Source organism: Homarus americanus, unplaced genomic scaffold (genome assembly GCF_018991925.1).
Source record: "Homarus americanus isolate GMGI-L3 unplaced genomic scaffold, GMGI_Hamer_2.0 scaffold18547, whole genome shotgun sequence".
In the NCBI taxonomy this organism is placed as follows: domain Eukaryota; kingdom Metazoa; phylum Arthropoda; class Malacostraca; order Decapoda; family Nephropidae; genus Homarus; species Homarus americanus.
The window spans coordinates 1,457,848-1,480,197 of record NW_024725521.1 but is presented as its reverse complement, the minus strand read 5'-3'; the positions used below and the strand labels follow the sequence as shown (position 1 = coordinate 1,480,197).

Sequence of the window (22,350 nt, the reverse complement as noted above, 5' to 3'; positions counted from 1 at the left end):
TAAGTAAACGTGCAGATTACAGCAACCCCAAAAAATCCGGAAATTCACTTCAGTTAATCGAAAGAATCATTTTTTATATTATCAATTTCTTTCATACACTTCCATCACAAATTTATAATAATGAAGTTATTGAATTATAAAATGAATAAAATCAGAGTACCTATCCCTGACTCAAGAGTATGGTAAGAAACACTGTAGCGGCTATTTATATTATTGTGAAGGCTGACCACGCTAATCTGGGTTATTTCCTAGCATATGGCCCTTGGACCACCGGAGGCTCCCCTTGTTAGGTGGTCAGGTAAGGTGTATAAGCGTCCATTATAAGAAGGTCGTTCAGATATCTAGATGGTCCGTCCCTCATAACGATCAAGGGTGGACCTCATCCCTACCACCTCATGCTCGGAGTTTTATTCGTTGGTGCAAATCATCTTCGTTTCTTCTGTATTTTTGTTTATTTACCAATATTTTAATCGTTTTCTTTATTAAATAATTAATATTAATGTATAAGAATAATACATCTCGAGTCGTCTGTATACATGTCATTTCTATTCGTGTAAATTAATAACTTACAATTTGCCACTAATACCAGCGACTGTTAGTGGTGACGAAACGGATTTGATATTAGCAAGGAAAAGGAGTTTGGTGACGAAATGGATTGGTGACGAAATGGGATGTATCCATCTCCAACTATGGCTTAGGATTAAAGTTAATACCAGATATCTAGCAGTGTTTTTGTAATGGTGAGAAATGCAGTTTCATAGTCATTCCATCGGATTTATTCAGTGACAAATCTGGAAGCTGTTCACTTGAATCACTTCCAACCCAAATTGACCAATGGGCGTTCGTAATGACACTAGTAAACAAATCCATTTCCTTGTTCCCTGACGTCATCAGTGTAGTTTATGGTTTATATGAACGTTTCACCAGTTGGAGTATCATTTAATTACATAAAATAAATATCTTCTTATTCAAGTACTGTTCCTTCATCAACATAAACTAGAATTAGATTTTGGTCGTAGATAAGAATTCAAGTGAGACCTTAACTACCAATCAAACACTCATATATCTTAATATTACCGGCAAATAACTAAATATCAATCTCGGGAAGAATATCAGTGTTTACAATAAAAACTTTTATATTAATTAATTTGAGGTTCACTAAAATATTTCTGTATTATGAGATATATATTTTGTAGTAAAAGATCGTTCAGCAGAGGCCCTCAGCAGTGTAGTGTAGTCATTAGCGTGTGAGCTGAGGAGGAGGCCAACCCACCCAAACAAACTGTGCTACAGGTTATTTACTTTAAATATTTTATTTATATTGATAATATTTCGTCTTACAAGTCTTTATATTATTTGTTATTCTCGTAGGATATTTATAAATGCAAAACCAGTTACTGTGAGAGTGTGTGAAACATTTGGGTCTTTTGTTCTCTAAATTGATAATTTTGTAAAAGGATAAACTCCAAAAAGTCATCTATGGTCTACAAGGACGAGTTTGGTCAACTGGCCGACGTGACTTTACTACCTACATGCCTTCAATGCTGTGACTAATTAAAAAACTTATCTGTCAGTTTGGTCAAAAGTACATCTGTTTACAATCGTAATTTTTGGTAATGTCTGGATGAACAGCTCTATACCACCAGAAGGAGTTGTTTGATTTCGTTCATTTTTACAGTTTTTTCTTATCATTATAGTAAGTATTTTACAGGAGGCGACATTTACTAGAACCTAATAAACCCTGACCTAACCAACCTAAGAAACCTACCTAATCTAACTTCCTAGTTTGGGGGAAGGACCCCCTGCCATATTAAATAGAAAGTATTTATTTTGATATCTAATATGGTGAATTTTCGATCTTGCACCGGCATTTCTCCCGCTGTTATTAATATGTTTTCGTAATGTTTAGACAATTCTAAAAACCCTTTTAGAATTGAATGAACTGAATGACCTACTGGAATTGATGGAAGTGCATTCTCATTGTGAAGCAACACGGCCTTAAGACTATTTGTTGAGCTGTCAATAAACAGATGCCAATCAGAAGGGTTGTACTCAGTGCCTATTTGCCCAAAAAGGCCATTGACATCAGAGCAGTAACACAGCAAATTGAGTTCCAAAACTTTGAAGAAAGGTTGTAAATCTTAGATGCCTTTTCCTGTACATACTAATCTTGCAACTAGGATCTAGTAAATTCCACTCCTTTAGACGAGATGTCAAAACCTCAGCGTTTTCCTTGGTAAGACCTAAATCCCTGATTAAGTCATCCAGTTCGTGCTGATTAGGAAAATGTGGGGATATGCTTGAGTCTGCTACATTAAAGTCAACATCCTCGCCCTCTTCAGAAGATGAGAAGTCAGCATTTGAAATCTCCTCTAAGGAAGGTGGACTGGGAATTGGTAAATCTTCACAGTGGGACATGGGAGCAATAGATGATGGTATGCTCGGATACACAACAGTTCTTTGATCTTTACACTTCTTGTACTTAAGATATGTTGACCGTGCGAAAGTAACAATTATCATGGTGATTGGCTTTGGCTTGTTCTTTCCAAATTCGAGGTATTGCAAATGGCTTACACTTCTGGTTACCACGTAACCACCCTTCTAATGTCGATCGACAGCTTCCACAGCAGAAATGAGGTGCCCAGGGTTTGTCTTGGTCACCCATAGGCATACCGAAATAAGCATGATATACAATGAAAAACTTAATGCCATGTGCAGTGCTGTGTTTAATCTGACTGGGACCGATGTAATATCCGCAGACATAGCAGAACGAGTCTGTGAAGACAGGTGACAAACACGACTGATAGCCATAACTCTCTGTTTGATTTAATATTGTCCACGGACTGTGTTCCCATACACTAAGTGAGCTGCTTCCACTCTTTGTTTCAGTCATACAGTATTTTGGAAAGTTCCTTACAAGAGCTTTACGCTGCTGTAGAAGTGGGGGAAAATCCAGATTATTAATGAGTTGGGTGATGTGTGCTAATGCAAACATTGATTTTCAGTTATATATTGGTGTGATAGAAGCAAAATATAATAGAAAATAAAGAGTATATTAATGTAGTGAACCTAATGGTAATGGCAGCGCTGTCAAACTTTTGATAACAAATTTGACGAGCAGCATTCTACCTATTGATTTTTTACGCATTGTATATTTTGTAATCACGGGTAAGTGCGCTTGTCAAAACTTTATCTGATTTATTGTTTTGATAGTAAACATTAATATATGGTTTAAGAATATTATTATGTAATACGGGATTTAGGGGATATAGGGATTATAATTATTATATTTGCCATGAAATTAATACTGTATTAGGCTTAGCAAATCTCAATATTGTTTAATTTAATGCTCATGTAAGGTTAGTATTGTGTAGGACAGCTTCCCACCAAAAGTCTGATGAATACCTTCCCCAGACCCAACAACAAGTACTGTACTTACTAGCATATTCCCCTACCGAGGGAGTCCCGACACAGCCTGCCTAGATGACGGCCCGTCAACACTCCAGACATCAAGGAGAATAGACAATACAGTACAGTGTCTGTTAAACTTATTGGTACCGAGTAAACTATAGCACATGACTAAATATACAAGGTGAGCTGTGTCTTGATACACCTTATTGTCATTCATTGTTCTCCTTATAAATAATGATAACTGTATTCATGGTACTTTACTTTCAAAGTATAATGTTTTTTATTTTGAATTATTGAAAAATTGGTGCTCAGGAGGTGCAAGGGCCTACAGGTGCACTAATGTAGTTGAAAATGGGATCAGGTAGAGCAGGATGGGTGTCCTCACCCAGAGGATAAAAGCAAAGATTGTTATTGTGGGTGGATATTGTAGCTGAACAAGCACCTGGGGAAATGGGCATTGCTTATGTGGCAGTCACTCCACTAGTTCTCTGCTTTAGTTCATAACTTGTGCCTGTAAACTTCATTTTAGGCATTGGTCTTAAAGGGAAAGTTGCTGATCTTTCAGTTATGTTGTAGCTTTGGGGCTTCGTCTGGCTGGCTGAATAACATGGAGTCAAAGGATGTTCATTGGTTATAAAATGCTCATGGGTATTTTTTTAAATAAGTAGAACTACAGTCACTCTTATGGGTAATGAGAAGATTCTATAAAAGTTTATGAACATAATATATATTTTCTAGGGGATCAGATTTAGAGAATAGAGCTCCTGCTCTCCATTTGTGTTTATGAGACAGCCACAATGCGAGTTACTGCTAGGGAATGTTACAGTACCTCTGAATACAATGTACTGTACTGTAGTGTACTGTATAGAGAGAAATTACAAATCTACTTACTATAGGGTTTTTCTATTCCTATTGCTGGCAGTGTAATAGTTTTTCTTTTAGAATTAGAGTTAAAGATTTTTATGTATTACAGGAAGGCAGTGGACAATGGATTCGGAAGCAGAATCTTCAGATGTTGTAAGTGATGCCGTGGAGGTAATTGTTGTTGGTTTAAGCTTATTGTAATTGGTAAAATTAACATTATGACATGAATTTAATCTACATCTGTCATTTTTTTGTAAAACATTACGAGTATTTACATGCATATTTATTGTGTATGCTCATGAAATAACTATAGGGTACTCTGATCATTTCATTATAGAGCAAGATAGAAAGATAATCGTTTGATTGCTAAAAGCTTCTCAGAATTTGTTATCATATTAGTTGCTTCATTTGTTGGTGTTTAGTTTGCAGAAGTGATAGTAAGCTGTTTATAATCAATTGGTCATCAAGAAATGACTTGTGTAATACCTTCATTAGAATACCCTTTGCTAGTCCCTGCCATGATCTGGTGACTTAAGGTGTTTCGTGGACAGGCTACACTGGATCACTGTAGATACTGCAAAACAACTCCTTACCCATTGAAGTACAGTAGTACTTCAAATTCCTAGCCATACTATGGTTTTCATAAGGATAGACAAAATAAAAACTGTGGCAGGAGTTTTTAATACCCAAAGACAACATCCAAGCTATAGCGACAATTTAAAACAGATAAATTTTAAGTCTTGGGAGTAAAAATCATGGGAACTGGTGAAGATTATGTTCAAGATTCCTCCTACTGTAATTATAAGCCCAAAAAACCAAGTTAGGGGAAATTAGGGAAAACATATGACCATTAAAACAAGCAGATAACATCACTGTACAAAGTGGTGAAGCATCTGTCCTGTGGAGCCATTCATCTTGAGAGAAATTTAGACACTGAAGGGGGTGTTTTTCTCAGGATAACTAGATGGTCCTCTTGCCCATTTTTGTCCTGGGTCTTAGTGTGCATTTCTTCCCAGCTGAGAAGAGATGTCCCGCCCCCTCCTCAAGAGTTATAGATAGCTGATTGGCTATTGCAAATCTATCCGATTTCGTCCTGAAGTAATGATGTATTTCTAAATGAGTTTGTTTCATAATCGTTGGGATGACCTTTTCTGAAGAGAAAGATATTCAGCAAAATTATATTCACATACATACATTCATTATTTCAAACATGAGCACCTAGGAAGTTTATCAGAAATCTTATACATGAATTAACTGTTAAACTCTGGTAGCAAATTGACGCTTTCAGAGGACGCATTTAGTATATACAGTAGTTATTTTTACCCACAATAAGGCATGCTAAGACAAATTACGTATCAGTAATACTACATTACCGGGTATGGAAAAACTGACATTTTAAAAGATCAGAATCACATTGAAATATTACATGGCCATCAGCAGAGGCAAGAAATATGACTGCGAGCAACTTCATATTTCCCGCCTCTGCTGACGGCTGAGCAGCCAAGCTCCCAATCTGTCACACTCATCCACCAACCTTCAGGAGCCGTGTCATAGTTCAGTGTGATTCTGATCTTTTAAAATGATAGTTTTGCATACTGTAGATTTACTATACGTAATTTGTCTTAGTATGCCTTATTGTGGGTAAAAATGAATATACGGTATATTAAATGTGTCCTCCGAAAGCGTGAATCGGTCAGATTTGCAACAGCCACATCATCACTACCTCACACCACCCCCCTCCCACTCCCCCACACCATCTCTACCTCACCACCCCCCTCCTGCTCCCCCACACTTTCACTACCTCACACTGCCCCCCTGCCCCCCACACCACCACTACTTCACACCACCCTCCTCCTGCCCCCTGCACCATCACCACCTCACACCACCCCCTCCTGCCCCTCACACCATCACTACCTCACATCACCCTTCCTCCTCCTAGGTACAGTACTCATAAAGCACCGGGTGATGAGATGACCATCTTAATCATCACCTTTGAGAAAATATTTGGCGAGTAATATTTTGATGAATGCAAATGACAACAGACTCATGTGATTAATTAAGAAGGACATGGTTGACATCCCAACAGAAGGTGAGCGGTGGAGGTGGTGAGAGTAATGGAGAGACCTCAGCTAAGAGACCAAGGGTTGATGTGTCATCATTACCTACACGCCAATACCTTGACCAGACTGTGGTGCCCATCCTCTTACAAGCCGTCACACAGCTCAACAAGGAAAGGTTAGTGTTGCTTAGTATGTTAGATTTGTATGTTATTAAAGTGTTGTGTTGATTTAATGTGGCTGTGAATGAAGTCAGATAGATAGGTTTGTGTAATTAATTATGTAATAGTTACAATTAATATTGTGAAACACCAAGACAGGATTAGCACAGTTGGTATTGCAGAGGTTCAGAGTGAATTCGGGGCTGTTGTTAGAACAGTATTACAGTACTGCATACAAACTGGACCCCATATCTTTTTCTTTTTTTCTCCTTTATTTTTGTTCTTTTTTTTTTTTTTTTTTTCAGGATTAGCCCACCTGGGCACAGGTCACTGACACACATCAGGGCCTGAGGGGCGAAAATGTAATAATAATACAGTAATTCATAGTAAATAAAATTTATAATAAAAAATAATAATAATAATGATAGCAATAATAATAATAACAACACTGTAATAATAATAATAAAGAAATACAAAGAAATACAAAAATTAAAAAAATAAATTAAATAGTGAGAAGCGCTGTAGTATGTATGTTATGTTACCAAGTAAGAGAAACAATCTAGATCCTGCAATTGTGTGTAAATGAGGCAGAAAGTCAGATCAGCAGCCTGGGACTTGGTCACAATATTCGTGATGCCATATAGCAACAGGGTCTACCGTTAGACAACACATTATGCTTCCAATATCTTCCCAGGCAGTAGTACCTCCCTGTTTGGTAGCTGCCTACTACCTGCAAAAATTCATGAATACAACACCATAACAGGGTGTGGATCCAGAAATATCAAAAGGGGGAGAGGGGGTTGTCGAAGAAGTTGTGGGCAGGGGAACATGGCGATCACAGCAAGCCCACCCAGCTGGGGTGTTTTGGCGATGCTGTAAGGCCACCACCTCCTTCCCCCGATTTTTTTTTTTTTTACCTATATCATGGGCATTTTGAAGCCATGTGCACTTGATATTAGGAGATATTCTGAGGGCAGTAATAATTACTTTTTACTATACACAAATGCCAGAGTAGAATACTGCATTAAAAAAAAAAGTATTAGAATTTTCTGATGAAAAGGGGGGGGGGGTCTGGATCCCAGAATCCCCCACAGGATCCTCCCCTGCATACAGTATTTATTTTTGCCATCTGTGTGTCGGCATAATGAGTAATTTCTTGTGCATAATTTTAATGCAGTTTCACTAAACTATTCAAAGTAAAAAATTACAATATATTCATTAAGTTGAATCCCTTAATGAAGAGCAAGTGATAAACAGCTTTTACAGGTCATCTCTTGTGTTTCAGACCGGGGGATCCAATAGAGTGGCTGGCAAATTACCTTCTTAAGAATAAGCCACAATTCACTAATGGCAACACATAACAGGTGTAAGGAAGGATGTTAAAAGACCTGCAGTACCTCACTTGGGTATATAGATTTTTCTCGCAGACATCTCAAGTTCAAATCATCTACCTAAAGAACATTACCCCTTGTAATAGCATGCTGCCTTTACTCAATCAAACTCTCTTAAGTGTTACCATCAGTATCCTAATAAGCTGTCTCTTTGTAGTGGGAATTACCAAATAAGTCCTATATAAAGTTAAAAAGACATAGGTTAAATTAATACATGAGACCTGTTGTGGTATTTCTTTGATCCCTTTACTGTATAACCTAAATTTCCTTCACTTGTTGACTTTTGTAAAGCATTCACTACCGTAAATCAACAGAATCGAGACCCAGGGTACCACTCACATTATTGGTTAGACTTAACTATACAATTAGTCTTTAACTTCCAGTTGCATCAGTATCCCATAAAAGTAAGACTTTGGGGCAACAGTCATCATTAAGTTTACCGGTACAGTATATATAATTGCACTGGAATGTATGCACTGCATCTTCGTCTGTTACAGGATGGCCTACTGAACTAGAGTTAGGTGTGTTTCCCTTAGTTTATTAACTCTTTCAGTGGTGCAACATAAACTTGCTTCAAGGCCCTGTACCTAAGTAGCACCCATGAGGTGTTCACTTGGGAGACATTTCCCATTAGGTCTTAATGAGTTCCTATAGCTTATTTTCTTTTGGAATGTGACTTATGTTTTGGTAAGTGAATTGCAGTCCCATTAATTATGAGTCCTTGTGAACATTTTGGGGAAAAAGTTGAAATGGCTAAAAACACAATATGATTGTGTGGACCAAGTCTGCTTATAGGTCTGTCAACACTCCAACCTCGGGATTGTCATTGTGTTGTCATGTTCATGATTTTTTGTGTTCATTTGCATTCCTTTGATCCAAACAAATGCCAAGTTTGGGGTAAAATACATGATTATGTGTTATGTATTAGACCAAAGTCCAATTTTGTCTCGGTACATGTTTGTTGTGATTTTGACTCGGGGAAATGTTCCCAGGTAAGGATAAGCTTTTGTTTTTTGACTTGAATGTAGTGCTAGATAATGTTGTTGTGGGGTACATATGCTGTCCTGTGACCCAGATCCCATTGTAGTTCATGAATAGCTTTGTAAGATATTATCGTTGTTAAGGGTGTTTTGAGATTTTAGACTGACTTAAGATATGGTGACTAGGGCCTTGAAATCATCCTTTTAAAATCTCTTGTCTCTCTTTGGTGAATAAAATAATCTGGCATTACCCAAATAAAATATTAAAAGTCATGTCCCAAAGTGAAGGGGATTGAGGGAGATGATTTCATTGGGGGAGCTTAAACAAATTGTATAAGTTAAATCACTGCCACTAACGTTTTGGGTAACCTACATCCCGACCTCACTGACTCATTGAGCACTTTACAGGAGTTGCTAAGGGAAAGGCTGTTAATATGAATTCCTCATTTATATTAATTTAAATTTAGTTTTAATTAAATTGCACAAGTTTTAATTGAAGGTGTGGTATTGACTTTAAAATTTGCACTAGTTTAGTACCACATTGTATACACATTGATTAACTTTAAACCAGCCTAAAAATTTTTTAATTTAATCAAGCTGTTATTTTTGTCAGCGATATATATAGCACTTGGAGAAGATGTGAATTTAAAGAAGACCTCTTTACTGAATCATCTGTTGTGTATTATATGCTCTTTACTGAATCATCTGTTGTGTATTATATGCTCTTTACTGAATCATTTGTTGTATATTCCTGGCCTTTGTTCCACCACTCATCTTTCTAAGGTTTTAATTTATATTAATTTTAATGGGGCCATATACAGTAGAACGTCGATATAAAATGAGATATGCTCCGAGAGAGGTCGCTTTAAACCGAATTCGCACTAAATTAAAGTGTTGTTTCAATGGAATAATTTAGTTTGGTACTTTAAAGAAACACAAAATTCTAAAAAGACTGAGAGCCTACCCAGATGCACCTCAGCCCATCTCCTAGAATAAACAAAACATTATTTTTTGTAGTATTATGCTAAAACAAACACTCATAAATCAACACGGCTAAAATTACGGGATGCGAAAAGGTCTGTTTACTAGCAATCGGCTGATGTGAGAGGGTGGTCTTACTGGCGCCGCGCATCACCAGCCTCTCGTCTGACTCGCCAAGCACTTTCACTTTCCTGTCAACTTAGTTTTTTATTACTTTATGCTGGCCCTCCCCTTGCCCCGACTAAGAGAGTACCCAGATACACTAGAACCCATAAATCACTACTGTAATGTAATACAGGTCCACAATCCCTTATCCCTCATTTGAGGTGTGTAATGTCTACATTCAAATTATTCGCTATCTTGCAAGGATTCCAGCAATGCAAATTATATAGTCTCCTAACTTTAGTCTGTGACATTTTATAAGAGAAAAATTTTAAACCTAAAACTACCTTCACCCCTGGGATGGGGGAGGTGATGTGTTGACAGCCAGGCAGGGGGGGAGGAGGGGGGGGGTGAGGTGAGGGATTGACCAGCCGGCGGGGAGATTACCCAGTGAGTAGTTATCAGTTACATTAAGGGAGTTTAAGTTTTTTTGTTTATAAAATGTCACTGAACTGACCTTGGAGAATATTACTTACATAGCTGGGATTTTTGTAAGATAGTAATTAATTTGAATATAAACATGCTATAGTTTGCACTAGACATAAAAAATGTAGTAATTATTTAGTACATTTGCGTACATGTACAATACAGAGTTGGCTTGTGTTTGGGCATTATGAATGAGTATGAGAGAGGTTTAAGCTCACTAAATTGACACACGAGAGGCAGCTGTTACTCCGACAATACCCATGCAGCAACTGAAGACAGAGAAGTGGGATGGCGGGGGTGGAGCGTTTGGGGTGCTTAAGACCCATTTTGGAAATTTTGAGCTTCAAATTTGAAATTGTAACTTAATCCCCGGGGTAATCCGCACAAATTAGGAAAGATTCGCTTTAAATTGATAAGGTGTCCTTAATTGTGGATGTCGCTTTAAATCAATAATTTTAAATTGATTCGCTTTAAATCGACGTTCTACCGTAATTGTTAGGTTTCTATATAGTAATATCTCCGTTATCCGGTGTCCCTCAAACCTGGAACTCTCCTATAGCCGAAATTTTTATTTTCTCGGTAAATCATTCCTAAAACCGTAATTTTCTGGAAAATTCCGGCTTTGGGAACGATTTTTCTAGGGGCACATCTTCTGGAAAATTCCAGGGATGGGGGAGTTTTGTCCGAGTTTGAGAGAGAAAATCAGGCACATTTTCCATAAGTTCCGAGAAAAATTTTCTGGTAGCCGGAAAATTCCAGGGATGGGGGATATTTTTCCAGGCCTGAGAGATGATGTAATGCAGAATTTCTGGAACTCCCGGGAAAATTTTTCCGTTTCCTGGAAAATTCCGGAGACGAGATTTTTTTCCATCTTTGAGAGAATCATCTCGCTACCCTGAAATCTCTCATTCCCAGAAGTGCACTGCACCAATTGTTACGACTAACCTAGATATCACTACAAGGTTATTTAAAATTAGTAAACACTTAATAACAGTTATTAAGAGCAACCCTTGTTTGTGTATTGGGAATGGAATACATACTAAATAATAGAGAAAAAACTCCAAATTCTGATTTTTAATTGACACCAGAAGGTACTTATCAATTTTAACACCAGAGGCTCTATCAAAGTTAAAATGACGTCTCCTTGAGAGAAAGCACTCTTATCCAATATGCAAAGAAAAATTCAGTGACGAGAGTTCAACTTACGTTCGTAGGAAGTATGGGAGAGAACCACTACAACGGGAATCAATAAGTGCTTGGTTTTGGCAATTTGAAAACAAGGGTGCATCTCTTAACGAAAAGAGCCCTGGCTGGCTGCCCAAGAGTCAGTGAGGAAATATTGATGGACTATAGATCTAACTGTCATAAAAAAAATTAAGGGAATCAAGATAATAAAAAACTTAAGGGTTTCCCTATAGTGTAGGGTTGGGATATATAGCGAGATAGGGTCCAACGATGTTCGCTATATACTAAATAACGTTATATAATTAAATGTAATCAATGTGGAAAATAGGGTTAGGTTCTGGAGGCCCAAAAAAGTGACTAAACTTGACTTAACGGGTTAATTTTCTTACTAACTTAAGCTCCAATGAACACTAAGACTCGGGAACAACAGGCTATCTCAATATCAGTATCAAGGAACAACAGACTCGGCAGCTGACACACCATCTTGGGAACACCAGACCCGGCAGTAGACTCCACACTGCCACCCTCACTTCTACATAAACGAACACCAAAAATATTAGTTACAGTATTAAATCTTTTCCATTAAGCTTTCCATTATCCTCACTTCACTTTTCACGTCACTAGCAACCCAATTACACTCACCTTAGAAGTCGTAATCTGCAGCAGAGTCGGCTGCTTACTCGTCACTCACTCAGAAAGACTGAGCGGCTGAGCGTGAATGTATGAGTGAGCAGCCATGGTGGCGCTTCTGGTGAGCAAATAACGCATTTGTTTACCATGGCGGTACATTTGAAATATTTCCTGCCCGATTTCCCTCGCGAAATAAAAAAACTTATCGCTATACTATATTGAAAAATTTTGTTAATTTTGGTAGCCATGATATAAAAAAATTGTTATATAAAGTCGCAATATATCCCGACCCTACTGTAATAAAATACTGAGGGTTTCCCTATAATAAAAAACTTAAGGGTTTCTTTATAATAAAACACTTAGGGTTCCCTATAATAAAAAAATTTGGGTTCCCTTTAATAAAAACCTCAGGGGTCCCTATAATAAAGAACTTAGGGATCCCTATAATAAAAAACTTAGGGTTCCCTATAATAAAAAACTCAGGGGTCCCTATAATAAAAAACTTAGGGATCCCTATAATAAAAAACTTAGGGTTCCCTATAATAAAAAACTCAGGGTTCCCTATAATAAAAAACTCAGGGTTCCCTATCATAAAAAAATTGGGTTCCCTATAATATAAAAACTTAGGGTTTCTCTAATAAAAAACTTGAAGGTTTCTCTAAAAAAAAAATTTGACAGTTTTCTCTATAAAAAAATTTGACAGGTTTCTCTATAAAATTTTTGTTTACGGTGTCTTTAATAAAAAGATGGCAGCTTTCTCTATTACAGCAGTTAATACACATTCCTCTCCAATACAAACAAGGGTTACCTTTTATGACTGTTTAAAAGTGTTTACTGTACTTCTTTTTTAATAGCCCTGTACTGTATTACCTTCACTCCTCTGTTTTGTAGTCTAAAATGTTTGGCATATGCATAATTGTAAAATTTTGTGAGAAGGTGAAATTTAAATCTGGTTTCCTGTACAGTATGAGTTACGCTATCCACTGCAGAAGACTCCTTTGCTACAAATGATAAATGTCATTGATGAATTTAAAGGATTTGTAATAGTGTGATGGTATTCACAGTTCAGTCATATTTATTTTTATAGTGACTCATCATTACAGTTTCAGAAAATCCTAACAGAACTATATCATTTTTTTACTTTGTTGACTTAATAGCCCTCATCTTATGGGTATACAGTACTGTACACAGACTGCCCTCACAAGCATTGTACCTGCTCAAAGTGATAATAAAACAATTTGATATGTACAAGCCTTTCTTTTTCATGGAAGGGGGGGTGGGGATATCAGAAAATGTGCTATCTATGAGTATATTTTTTTGTCTTCGTGTTTCCTACTGACGAAATTGGAAGAAAACTTGAAGTCAACATCAATTCTTTCATTTATCAGAAGTGTATTAACTACTGGTATGAGTATACTCTATATTGATGTGGATTACTTCTTCCTCAGGCATCCCCTGGGTTCAAGGGCATAGCTACCTGTTTTGTGGGCTAGTGAGCGTAATATCAATCGTTTGATTTTACGTTAACAAACACGTATGACCGTGGTCAGTACAAAATTCATTTGATGTGCAATTTTTTTTTTTATGTATGTGAAAATTCTGTAACATATGTATGTTGTACAGTATGTATTCTGACAAATAACCAAGTATTTCAGTATATTTTGTTTTGGAAGATCATGTAATTACTGTAAATGTTTAATTGCCTATACTGCATAATATAAATCTTTGAGGAGGGGAAAGCAATGTAATGACCAGTCATACATGTTAGTTAACATAAAATTAAATTATTCATATTACCCTCAATAGCCCATAAAACAGGTAGCTATGCTTTCTTTATTGAGTCCCCCATCTGAGGCGTCTGTTTTCTTATCGCTTCAGGACGTCTGAGCCCTCAGTTTTCTCTCAATTTCATGTATCTCCGAGACTATGTTATTTCTTCAGAGCTCATACCATGTTCGTAGATTTGAAATTGAGTAAGAACCCAGTGATATTATATTGTGTCAGATATGTCTGATTACAGATGAAACATTCAAGATCTCTTGTGAGTGATGTTGAAAGCTTCAACTGTATTTATTGTTAGTAAAACTAGTCAAATAAGTGAGTGTTGAGTCTGCCAGTAAGAATGTCGAAGTACGAATATTGCCCTTGGTGGATGCCTGAGTTTCCAATTGCTACTGAAGTTAGATCTTTGTGATGCCCAAACCTCAGAGAATCTGATGTTTGTGGTTTAATGATTGTCAGTTACAGTCATCCCTTGGTTAGCACGCCTAATTGGGACCGCGCCGAGTGCATGATAACAAAAAACGAGATAACGAAAGTACAGAACCTATGGGATTTATTCTAACTGGTTCCAGGCACCCAACCCCAATGTTCTCATTTTATGACCATTTAGACCCACTAAATATATAGATAATGTTATGGTAAGTATCAGAAACACACACACAGGCATGGCTAGGTTTATTACAAAGTGATGAAAAGGGTACGCTCTATACTGTAGTCCACAAAACATGTAGCTATGCTTTCTTTATTTGAGTCCCCCGTCTGAGGAGTCCGTTTTCTTATCGCTTCAGGACGCCTGAGTCCTCCGTTTTCTCTCAATCTTAGAGTGCACCCGAGACTTCCTTACTCCTTAGTAATGACTCAGAATTTGAAATTGCAACTGGGGTTGCAATTGAGGCAACTTAGATATGTCTGATTACAGCAAATGTGTTATTGTCAATTTGTAGGTGAAAGATTTTATCCTCAATAGATGTTGGTGAAGCAAATGGGTAAAAACACCTGGAGGCAACTGCTTGATAAAATAATTCTCGGCTTAAAAAATGCGCTATAACAGCAGGTGTGCAGATATTGATGGAGGCGTGATAACAAAAATCCCGATAACCAAGTGCACTATAACCAAGGGATGACTGTATCTAGTTTTAAAAGCCATTAATCTCCTGAAAAGAACATGTCAACCTCCTTATCTTCAAGATCTCAACGTATACCCATAGATTCATAGAGGGTCCTTGTCTGACATTACGCTGATGTGAGAATGACGTTAACAGTGTGTGTATTTGATGTCCAGTTCACTTTTTCCTGGCAAGCTCAACCTAACCTATGATTTGATTGTAACAATACTGTAGATGTATGAAATTCACCTGACCCATGACACTGAGTTTCATAGTCAAATGTACAGCAATTGATTTATATGGAAATTCTGTCATTTACGAGACTAGCCCTTCTGGCATGTTCGGCACAGGCCTGAGTTGCCAGTTAGCCGTACATAAACCCATGTATGAGGAACTGCGTCACATCTCTGACGCTGCTCCTCGCATTTCTCAGGTATGTGGGTATGTTTCTCACGCCGCCATGTTAAGTCAGTTTAACTCGGTTGAATTTTGTGAATATCAGTGTCATGTTTTAATATAGTGAAATTATCATGTGCACAGTAAAAGAATTAACGTAACGTAAATATCGTCTGCCATTGCCAGACGAACGATTGTTTGTGATCGAGTTATTTTTGTGAGACATCTCTGACGCTGCTCCTCGCATTTCTCAGGCACAGAATGGGTGTTAGCTGAATAACCGGCAGCGACCGGAAGACCGGTAGCGGTATACCAGCTGGCTGTCTTGGAGGATGTCTTTAATTCGGCACAATTACACCAACATCGTGCTGATCTACAGCATCGAGTCTACCCGGCGCTACTAGCGTCTAGTGATCGAGCCTCAGCAGCTTGGGTGTAAACAAACACCAGTTATATGTACAAAGAAATATTGTTGTACATGATTAGGGATAATGAACAGAAACATAGTTATCCCACGTTGAGTATTGTAACCACAAATGGTGATATTACTAAGTTCTAGTAAATGTTCCATGTTGTTCATTCCAAAATAACATGAGGTTATGAGTGATGGGTTAATATGTGTAGTTGACAAGTGTGTAAAATAACCATCTTATTTGTCAAAGAAATAATATAACAGTTGTTTAATGTTGTAACAAATAATTGAAGATCTGTTTTGTTAATTGTAAAGTAAGACCTTAGGGTCTAGTCTTATCTGAGTTGTGTTAAATTGACTTCTTATTCACTCTTAATCTAATAAATATTGATTAAGTAAACTACAAGTATCACCCCACTATCCCTTCTAACAATTGGTTCTAAGAAAATAACTACTGTAACTCACGTGCCAGAAGCTCGAGTCTACCAGGCTACCTAACAGTTGATGATATCAGATATGTTCTAATAAAAGTCTGGGTGGTGGCAGTCTACCTGTGTAAGTATACGAGGTCTGTCCAAAAACAAACCGAACTTTTTAAAAAACTAATTTATTGCTTTACTTACAACTTAATCAGACTTGTCTCCTTTAAAGTATTCCCCTCCACTGTTGATACACCGCTCCCAACGTTTTTTTCCAGTTTTGGAATGCGTTTTGAGGGATGGTGTGCAGATCTCGTAGCGAATTTTCTTCTATCCCTTCTATCGTTTGAAATCGGCGACCTCTCAGGGTGGATTTCAACTTTTGGAAAAAAAAGTCCGCAGGGGCCAAATCCGGAGAGTAGGGCGGCTGGGGGACGATAGTCGTCTCGTGCTTCACCAAAAAGTAACAGATAAGGAGCGACGCGTGAGCAGGTGCATTGTCATTGTGCAGCATCCAGGTCTTGTTTGTCCACACCTTAGGCCTCTTCCTTCGCACTGCCTCCCTCAAACACTTCAGGACCTCCAAGTAAAACTCTTTATTGACTGTCTGACCACATGGAACAAACTCATGATGAACGACGCCCTTCCGATCAAAAAAGACGATCAATTTCACCTCCACATTTGAGCAACTCTGACGTCTAGATTTGGGATCGTCTTCGGTGGATGTTCTTCCCCTTTTGAAAGGCTGGTACCACACGTGACATTGTGTACGGCTCAAACAATCCTCCACATAAGCCTGTTGCAACATTTGAAAAGTCTCCTTAAAAGTTTTTCCCAATTTGAAACAGAATTTCACGCAAACACATTGCTCTTCAAGATCCTTCATTGTTCAACTTGCAACAAATCGCCAAATGCACCAAGCACACGTTCACTCTAGCGGGTGAAGTTCGATGACTAATTGACGTGGCGTGATGCAACTAGTGTTAGACTAAAGGTCAAGGTCACCGCTACACAGTGCTCCCATCACGAGCACGCTGCACCAGCTCATTGGCGCTTTATTTAAAAAGTAAGGTTTCTTTTTGGACATATCTCGTAGTAATTATTTTACTAGGTGATGTTAAAGAATGAAATGGTTTTCCCAGGTTAATCCATTGTATAGAATTAACTAAACCATGATAAGAAATTGAGAGAAAGAAGTAAGAGGAAAATATGAGAAATAAATACTGACATTGAAAGAAGTAAACAATAAGTAAGAAAAGTAAAGTATAGAAAACAACCAGATAGAAAAATATAAAGACATAGATAAATATAGAAATGAAATACGTAGATAAAGACTTAGAAAAGATAATAAAATAGAAAACATAAATTTAGAAATAATATTAGAAAATAGAAAATAGAAAAGTATAGAAAATAATATTACCGTATAGTCTCGTTTTACGCGTTCAATTAAACCCATGGAGGTCCGTGTATAACGCAAAATGCTGAAGCGAAATAACAACATATGGAATTAATTGAAATAGAGACTGGGCCAACCCCTAGACTACCCTTTTTCCGACACAATACGTATGTTGTAGTAAAAATAACATCTTAATTTTATGATGGTATGGACACACAATTAATATATAAGAGAAATATCAATAATAATAGGTTTTTTAACACTTTCGTTAGTAGAAGAGATGGCTGGGCACACAGGGATGGGGGGCTGGTTCCGAGGCAGACGGCAGGGCCTCTGTGTCAAACCCCTCAAAGTCCATATCCTTACTATCACTATCACTATCACTGACTTGGGCTGGCTGTGGCTGCGGTGGGTTGCGGGTGAAGAACTCGGTAATGTTTCGTTGACAGCTAAACTAATCTCTCTTACACAGCTATAGATAAAAGTACAGTAAATTTAAATGCCATAAACCCCTCCTATTACACCCTGGGTTCAAGGGCATAGCCAGCCAACGAGGGTCCCAGGACTAGGCACATTGTCGGGCCCCCTCTACCCAAAATAAAAAATAAAGTGTATCACATTTACAAGGAGCAGAGTGAAGGTAAATTAATAAAAAACATCAACAGTGTCCTTACAATTTCTTCTTTTATTGAAACAAAAATAAAATGCAAAAAATTTTCGAATGTGAATTGCTAATCACAACACTTAAATGATAGTTTTAGATTCAGAGATTAAAAAAAAAACACAGAATACAGTATATAGCAAATAATGTGCCAACAGTGCATGTTATTGTGACATGAGCAAAAGATGGACACAGCAGAAGACTTGAAATTCGTAAGTAATGGTTTATCAACCATTCAAAATACATTCTTTGGACTTTACGACTAACAAACAACTCAATAATACTATAAAAATTAAGTTTTCTTCCCAAACGAACTTCCAGTGGCAAAATACTTAAACTGTATGTTTTACTCTTCCCAGAATACTGAAGGAGCATTCTGCCTCTGCAACCATAACTGGAAAAGTGAAAAATATTGTGAGAGCAATGCATACATTTAAAAATAAGGCATTACCAGCGGCCAAGTCGTATATACAAAAGCAGCAGGTACATCACAAGTGTTGTCGAATTACCGCTGGCTGTCCTGCCAGTCTCCGGTAATTTCCCGACGAACTGGTGTTAGTGTACAGACAAACAACAGGCAGGTAGATTTCCACCAGGTCACAAAAACACACTTGTTTACTGTACAGTACTCTTCTTAAATAATCACTAGATCTTCACAAAACTGTTCACAGGGTATGTCTTTACCACTAGACTTCTCACTTCGAATATATACAATCAGCACACTACCAGTGTACAATTCCTTAGTCTTTTCACTTTATATCGCTCACAATAATTCCACAATAATTGAACAACAATTAGCTTCAGCTCTCACTAGGCTTGTACTTCACACACTGAGCAGAAATGGGTGACTACTACCCTAGGCAGCTCGGTGGTGCTTAGATATATCTCTTCAGATGTCTAGAGCATTGACTGATCAATGATCAGTTAATTCATGCTAGAACAAACACGCTAGTCAACACGCAACATGCACTCCAACTTATAGAAGAGGATTGCAACAGACTTGGACTCAAGATAAATCCAGCCAAGTCGAAAGTGATGGCCATCTGCACAGACACAACAGACATGACGCTCTCCATACAAAACACGCCAGTAGTCTGGACCAACACCCACCAGTGTCTTGGAATCTGGTTCGACCAGAAACTCACCTTCAAGCCACAACTCGAGTATCTCAGGCACAGGACGAAGAGCAGACACAATATAATGAGGTCGCTCACCAGCACAACCGCAGGAGCGAACATGCATGTGCTCAAAGCCTACTACACGGCCGCCATCCAATCGCTGGTAGATTACAGTGCTCCAGCACTCATTGGACTGAGAGAAGATCAGATAGTTAGAAGTTATCCAAAATAATGCCCTCGGGGCCATGCTCGGAGCACCCATGTGGACCAAAATTTGCAATTGCAAATGGAAACTGAACTACCACCCCTGGAAGTACGAGTCAAGCAGGTGACAGCCTGATTCCTCGCATAAATCTGTAGATCAGATAAGCCCACAGCTGCCAAAATGCGAATCACCTCGACCACAGAGCTCGAGGGGCCTCCTGGTCGCACGAGGCAAGCAAGGTCATCGGGCCCCTGCAAGCAGAAACACTCGTCAAGAACATCCAAGACATACGAGACAGGGATTATGTAGTTCCTCCACCATGGAGCCCTCCACCAGCCACATTCAAAATCACCGAACTAGGTGGTAGCAGAGCCAACCTCCAGAAAGAGGACCTCAAAAGAATAACTAAGGAAGCCATAGCCACCAAGACACCGGCTGATGCAGCATCATACTTCACAGACGGCTCGGTGGACCCAAAACATCAAAGATCTGGAGCGGCCTTCTACACCCAAGGTCAGACCCTCCTATGGAGACTTTCCAATGACTGTTCCACCCTACAAACAGAGTTGGTAGCAATCTTAAAGGCCCTACAACACGCTGCAACAGAACACAACAAATCCATCATAATTCACAAGGACTCGAAAACTGCCATGCAGGCGCTGCAACACAGTCAACCAAGAGACAACGTCCACATCATAACCTCGATCCTTGCACAGCTACAGGACTTCCAAAGACAAAATCGTCCAGTCATCTTACACTGGATTCCCAGTCATGTAGGGGTTGGGGGAAATGACATGGCAGACGAAGCAGCCAAGGCAGCCACACGTCTTAGAAGCGTACACATTCAAGTTCCAGCAAGTGTGCAACATCAAGAACCACCTCAGAAAGACTACCAAGCTTCACATCCAAAAGAGCTTCCTTGACGCATTCAATGCTGGTTCCTAATCTGCCAAATGGTACCTGGTGGCTACAAAAGGGGAACCACCTTTCGCGGACAAGAAAACACCAAGATAAACCCAAGTTAGCCTTCATCGACTACGACTAGGGTATAAGTGCACCTGGCAAACGATCGGAAATGTCGTCAGGGAATGCACCTACTGTCAGGAGCCAGCGGCCAACCCACTGGAACACTATCTCTTCGACTGCGAAGTCACTCGAAGTCTCCGAAACAGAATTCGAATCTTCCAAGAAGAACACTCAACACCAGCCGCCACTCTAACTCGAAAGGCCCAAACAAACCACATTCACCACCTTCTCCGGGTCATCACACGATACCCACCACCCAGATAGCTTAGGAAGTATCCTCCCCCAGCAAGTGCGGACCCCAGTTCGGGGGGCACGCCACTCCGAAACCACGTCCAAAAGTGAGGGTTGATGGTAAGTGCTTAGTGACTGAGGGTCTGCTCACACTTGCAAACCTGCAGTATCCGTTCATATCTGCAGGTAGGACAACCTCCATCCCCAAATCCCAATTCCGGTCTCGCTGCTCCAAGAGCTCCAGCCGGAACCACCAAAAGGGCTGCCTACAGGCAAAGGCCTATGTCGGACTACGGTCCGACAATCTCAACAACAACAACAACAACGTCTCGGAGGCTGAAGCGAAGGCGTGGACGAGGTGCTTGTTATCAGCGAAGATGGTGAACTGACGAGCCTCGAGGAAGTACCGGAACTGCTTGACAGCAAGATATATGGCCAGGAGCTCTCGATCGAAGGCGCTGTACTTGAGTTGAGGTGGTTGAAGCCACTGTGAAAAGAAGGCAACCGGCATGAGAGTTTTGTTGATCTCTTGTTGTAAGACGGCGCCCACGGCAGTAAAGGAAGCGTCTGTTGTGAGAGTGGTCCGGGCGTTGGGAGCAGGGTGCGCCAGTAGGGTAAGGATGCTGCTTGATATTGTTAAATGCTGCAAAAGCCTCTTGAGTCCATATGTGATGCTTGTGAGATGTCTTGGGGAGTCCCTTGAGACGATCGTGGAGAGGAACGAGGATGTTAGCAGCCTGGGCTATGAAGCGGTGGTAGTAGTTGACTAAACCCAGGTATTCTCGGAGCTTCTTTGCTGCCTCAGGTTTGGGGAACTCCTTGATGGCAGTTACTTTTTGTGGGAGAGGTTGGATTCCGTTCGGCGAGACTCTGTGACCGGGGAAGTCAAAAGAAGATGCTCCGAAGATGCACTTGGCAAGACGAACTTTGATGTTGTTGTTCTGCAGGCATTGGAGAAGGAGCCGTAGGTGGTGATGATGCTCGGCAGGCGTCGGAGATGCGACGAGAATGTCGTATATATAGACAGTGACAAAGTCGAGGTCGCGAAGCATGTGGTCCATGTACCTCTGGCAGGTTTGAGCTGCATTGCGTAGTCCAAAATTCATGTAGGCATACTCAAAGAGACCGAATGAAGTGGTGATGGCAGTCTTCTGGATATCTGCAGGTGCCACTGGAATCTGGTGAAAGGCACGCTCGAATTCGATCTTCGAGAAGATGGTCATGCCATGGAGTTTGTGGTGGAAGTCCTGGATTGCGGGATAGGGTACCTGTCTGGTTTGGTGACGAGGTTCAGAGCTCTGTAGTCGCCACATACCCTTCAGTCATCGGATGATGGCTTTGAAACCATGT

General features: G+C 39.3%; 1 protein-coding gene across 6 annotated transcripts; it reads left to right on the top strand.

Annotated features, from left to right (window-relative positions):
* Positions 1 to 129: 129 nt before the first annotated feature.
* On the top strand, positions 130 to 16,326 carry LOC121865223 (protein dpy-30 homolog). 6 transcript variants are annotated; one of them, XM_042364577.1, is made up of 4 exons: positions 130 to 298; positions 4,385 to 4,446; positions 6,362 to 6,510; positions 15,787 to 16,326. In XM_042364577.1, the coding sequence occupies exons 1-4, from the start codon at positions 256 to 258 to the stop codon at positions 15,806 to 15,808; spliced, it is 276 nt and encodes a 91-aa protein (XP_042220511.1). In that variant the 5' UTR covers positions 130 to 255; the 3' UTR covers positions 15,809 to 16,326. The 6 variants fall into 6 exon arrangements, with proteins under 6 accessions (XP_042220511.1, XP_042220509.1, XP_042220508.1 ...); XM_042364575.1 differs by lacking the exon at positions 15,787 to 16,326 and adding an exon at positions 7,779 to 9,565 and having other exon boundaries at positions 4,385 to 4,428; XM_042364574.1 differs by lacking the exon at positions 15,787 to 16,326 and adding an exon at positions 7,779 to 9,565.
* Positions 16,327 to 22,350: the final 6,024 nt, after the last annotated feature.

Excerpts from the sequence above, each read along its gene's own strand:
- LOC121865223 (XM_042364574.1), top strand. The coding sequence starts at position 256 with ATGGCCCTTGGACCACCGGAGGCTCCCCTTGTTAGGTGGTCAG. Across the intron at positions 299-4,384 it reads TCCCCTTGTTAGGTGGTCAG|GAAGGCAGTGGACAATGGAT; the intron begins GTAAGGTGTATA and ends TATGTATTACAG. Across the intron at positions 4,447-6,361 it reads TTGTAAGTGATGCCGTGGAG|AAGGTGAGCGGTGGAGGTGG; the intron begins GTAATTGTTGTT and ends ACATCCCAACAG.